We start from the raw sequence: 4,031 nt of genomic DNA, 5'->3' as shown, positions 1-4,031 counted from the left end.
GCACCCCACAGTTGGTGGCATTAAAAAGTATCACTCCACCTGACTTGGTTTTGGTAATAAAAATCAATAATTGTTGTTCAACCAGAACCGGACTGCATGCTGTAGTGGCATGTTGGTGAAACCCAATCAGTCATCAGAGCTTCGTACGTTTCTCTTCATCCACCCAACACCAGACCAGCCTCGCAGGTATCATGMTGTCACGAACAACCTGCCAGCGCACCTGAACTTCATCAGTGTTTTGTGATGTGCTGCAGCAGCCAATGAGGATGGAGAGGAGGATGAAGGGTGTAGAAGTGACCAAAGGGATGTTACCAGAAATAAACAACGTGGAGCCGATTGTCTAATGAATAAAACAAACCCTGGAGAGAACTTGTTTGGTTTGTGTTTCATGTCTTTAAAGGAAGAGGATGCTATCCTCAGATTATGAAAAGAACATTTTCAAACTCTCTTTTTCCCAACACGGACATGTCAGGAGAGTGTTTGTGCAGCCGTGTGAGCCTCAGAGTCACAGGAGCCAACCTACCAAAGCTGGCACACAATGAACCTCTGGCTCTGGAAAAAAGAGCCTCTAAAATATAGATGAGGAAACCTACACCTGTTTCCAAGTAACCGAGGCTGGTATTATGAACTGTGACAAATGTGAGTGAGTGTGTGTGTGTGTGTGTGTGTGTGCCGGTGTGCACGAGCCGCACAACGTCCCAGCATCACCTGCACTCTGAGCTGCTAACTCCACTTGATGAAGCCGACACGGTCTGGTCAGGAGAAGGAGTTATGAACGAGTTCCGGCCTCGGTTCTGAGCACAGTCCGGGTACCCATCGTCCGCTGAGAGGGTCTCACATGGAAGCAGGTCTGCCGAGGCCCAACTGAGCTTCAGCTGGAACTGGAGACCTGGTGGAAGGAAGGGCCCGTGAAGTAAAGGACGCTTTTTTTWTTTTTTTTTTTGCAGATTGAGCGTTTAGCATCTGCTGGTGCAAACATGAATCCCATGTGGAAGGTTTATAAAAGCAAAGTGATGAAGACTCTAAACCCTGAGTATGAGGAGGACACTACTGAGGAGGTACACAGTTAACCCCCTTTTTTCCCAATCTTCTATGGAACTGATCATCAAGTGTGAAAAATGTTTGTTTCTTGGCAGTAGAGTCAGATATTTTTGCTAATTTCTTCGGTGCGGCTACTTGAGATCAACCTGAAAGCTTTAAGTTGGACTCATTTCTTCCTCCTTAAACGTCTTTTCGATTCTGATGAGTCAGATTATTGACTGTAAGGTCGAACGCTCTTATGGCTGACTTTTATCATCAGAAGTTCAGAGATGACTCGTATGCAGTTCTTGCACTTCAAGTCTCTCATGTTGCTGCTCCCTAACCTTTCAGAGAACACGTTTGTAAATGAGTCACTCCTCGGTTCGAGCTTATGTTCATTGAAGTGTGAGGTCAGGAGGAACCCAACAGTTCTGCGCAAGAATGGAAACGTTGCATTTCCTTTCCTCTTTTTTTAAACGTCTAATCCGACCAGCTCATTCCGTGATGCTTTGCAGAAGTCGAACCCTTGGTCTGTCCAAAACTGCCATTCGTTTAGTCAGTAATGTCAGTTCAGCTGCACCACGATTCACATTGCGATACCATGTTCAGTGCAACAACGCACCTGGCTTTCTTTAATTTGTTATGGAGTTCTGCTTATTGTTGCTWTTTTTTGTAGGAACTGGTATCGAGGAAACCGACAGCGTAGTGTTGACCTAGATCTCTGCAGAGCTGAGAAATTCGATCCCGCACAGGAGCTGAGCAAACAGATTAGTTGGCCTTGCAGTGACTGACAGACAGGGCATGAGACAGATAGATTAACTCTTCGGGGCGTGTTTAGATCAACCAGCTGACTTCTGCAACCTTCTCACTAGAAAAGGAAGCAATGCTGCAAAAAAACTAAACAAAAAAAATGCATGTTTGGAGAGAAATTTCCTGTTGAAATGATTTTGCTCACGTTGACTATGAAACAAATTAAATCTGTTGTATTTTTTATATTTAAGCTCAAACTGATGTTATTGTGCAAGCTTTTATTAAGAGAGACAGAATGATAGTAATAAGGTTACACCATTTTGGTCTAAAAATAGTCTTATTGTCGACTGTAGAAGAGCACAACTTCTGCTTCCGGGATTCTTACAGCTTGTAGTAACACACTCTAAACACAGAGTGTCGACATTTGTGCAGAAATCCCTTGAAGTTGTCTTAAACTGGGACAAAAAAAAAAACGCAATCGTGTTTGTTTTGCTGCTGTTGCAGGTCACAGAAGGGGAGGTTGACATGAGTCCAATGCAGGATTATGAAGGACCCAACTCTGTGAGCCAACTGGCCAAAAAAGTATGTCGACACCTTTTAACACTTCCAAACGTATCACACAATATTTTCAGCATGGAACAAAACCACAGGACAGATTTGACGATATAATATTTAACACTTCACCTTCTTAAAGTGTGAAAACCAACCACTAGGCTTAAAACCCGGTTTGACCTCTGACCCTGTGTTTTTGGGGTTTTGAAGATGCAGGGGGCCGGGACTAAAAGCTGGAACAAACTCTCAGCTCTTTTCAACAAAGAAGACGAGCATCAGCTTCTGGAGGAGACCGAGAGTCCGCCGGTGGCTGACCAGTGAGTGAAAAAACTTCAAGTCTGACTTCGCACTTTACTGATTAAATGTGTTTTTTGTTTGTCCTGATGCATCTCAGTAATCCAGGAAGAAAAAAATCAAAAAGAAAAAAAGTAGGTCCTCTGGATGGGTTCTTCTTTAGTGAAACGTTTCGTCTCTCCTCCAAGAGACTTCTTCAGTCTGAKGAGTTTCAGGTGAACTCAGCCTTATAAGCACTGCCTCCACATGGACAAAAACAAGGGGACGTTGAGCCCCGCCTGCATTCACTACACACACATGACACGACACCTAAGAACCACAGCATCCAAACCAATAAGTCAGGTGATGGGACACACCCTCTATGAACAATAGARCTAATCAAGCCTATTGTTAGGCGATGACCCTCTTTTGCATATGACTAACCTGTTTGTCCACCATGTGGAGGCAGTGCTTTTAAGGCTGAGTTCACCTGAAACTCTCAGACTGAAGAAGTCTCTTGGAGGAGAGACGAAACGTTTCACTAAAGAAGAACCCATCCAGAGGACCTACTTTTTTTTTTCTTTTTAATGTTTTTTGTTTGATTTTGACAAGTGGTTGGGAACTGTTTTTTTTTTACAACTTCCTCCCTGGAGCACTTCATCATCCTGGTAAAGACCACATTAAGTACAAATAACAATATTAAAGTCTACAAATTTAAATGTACAGATAAGAAGTGCCTTCAGGTGAAACCACTAAATCCATATTTTAGAAGCAACAATTCTTTGGTAGTAACTCATCATACAGCACAGTACACTCCTGGTATGTTTCTTTAATTTACTGGGTACTTACTGGGTACTCATCCTATGTGTTATACCAATAAGTTAGTTCATAATACAATTTAGTCTTCATCGGTACTATATGTAAGAAAATATCATTACACTCAAATATCACTACATTTCATTTCCTGGTATTGTATTGATTTTTAGTTCAGACTTGATGAACGGACGTTGTTGTTCTTGTTGTTGTTCAGTGTTTTTCTGATTGCATGAAAATAGACTGAATTTAGTTCCTAATGTGCAACAAGCTGAAGTGGGTAGAGTGCCCAAGTAGATATATTGTTACTCAAGTAAAAGTAAAAAATAGCCATCCAAGACATAACTCAAGTAGTGAAGAAGTGTTTCCTAAAAAGRCTACTCAAGTACTGAGTAACTGAACAACACATCAATCATTTAATACTTAAAAATGACATCATCAGACCAAACAAAAACATGATGTCGAAATTTTGTGTTTTTTTAAAGATCAAAAGGAAAATATGTCATAAAAATAACATAACTACAAAATAAAAAATTCAGAAACATTTTTCCAAATCAGTTTTTTTCAATATAAAACATGTAAACTAACAAGAACTGTGTGTGTGTGTGTGTGTGTGTGTGTGT

The 4,031-nt window shown here is 41.2% G+C and overlaps 1 protein-coding gene across 1 annotated transcript in view; it reads left to right on the top strand.

Annotated features, from left to right (window-relative positions):
• The first annotated feature begins 653 nt into the window (after positions 1-653).
• The window catches only part of LOC106523062 (testis development-related protein), a 5,925-nt gene continuing 2,547 nt past the window's right edge, over positions 654-4,031 (top strand). Inside the window, exons 1-3 of the mRNA XM_014016348.1 lie at positions 654-1,058; positions 2,275-2,352; positions 2,533-2,639. Coding sequence (XP_013871802.1) covers positions 978-1,058; positions 2,275-2,352; positions 2,533-2,639 — 266 coding nt within the window. The 5' untranslated portion in view covers positions 654-977. The remainder of the gene's footprint in view (positions 1,059-2,274; positions 2,353-2,532; positions 2,640-4,031) is intronic.

The sequence above is a fragment of the Austrofundulus limnaeus genome, unplaced genomic scaffold (genome assembly GCF_001266775.1).
Source record: "Austrofundulus limnaeus strain Quisiro unplaced genomic scaffold, Austrofundulus_limnaeus-1.0 Scaffold143, whole genome shotgun sequence".
NCBI classification, from domain to species: Eukaryota; Metazoa; Chordata; class Actinopteri; order Cyprinodontiformes; family Rivulidae; genus Austrofundulus; species Austrofundulus limnaeus.
The sequence above is the reverse complement of the archived record's forward strand: the minus strand, read 5'-3'. Positions and strand labels throughout refer to the sequence as shown.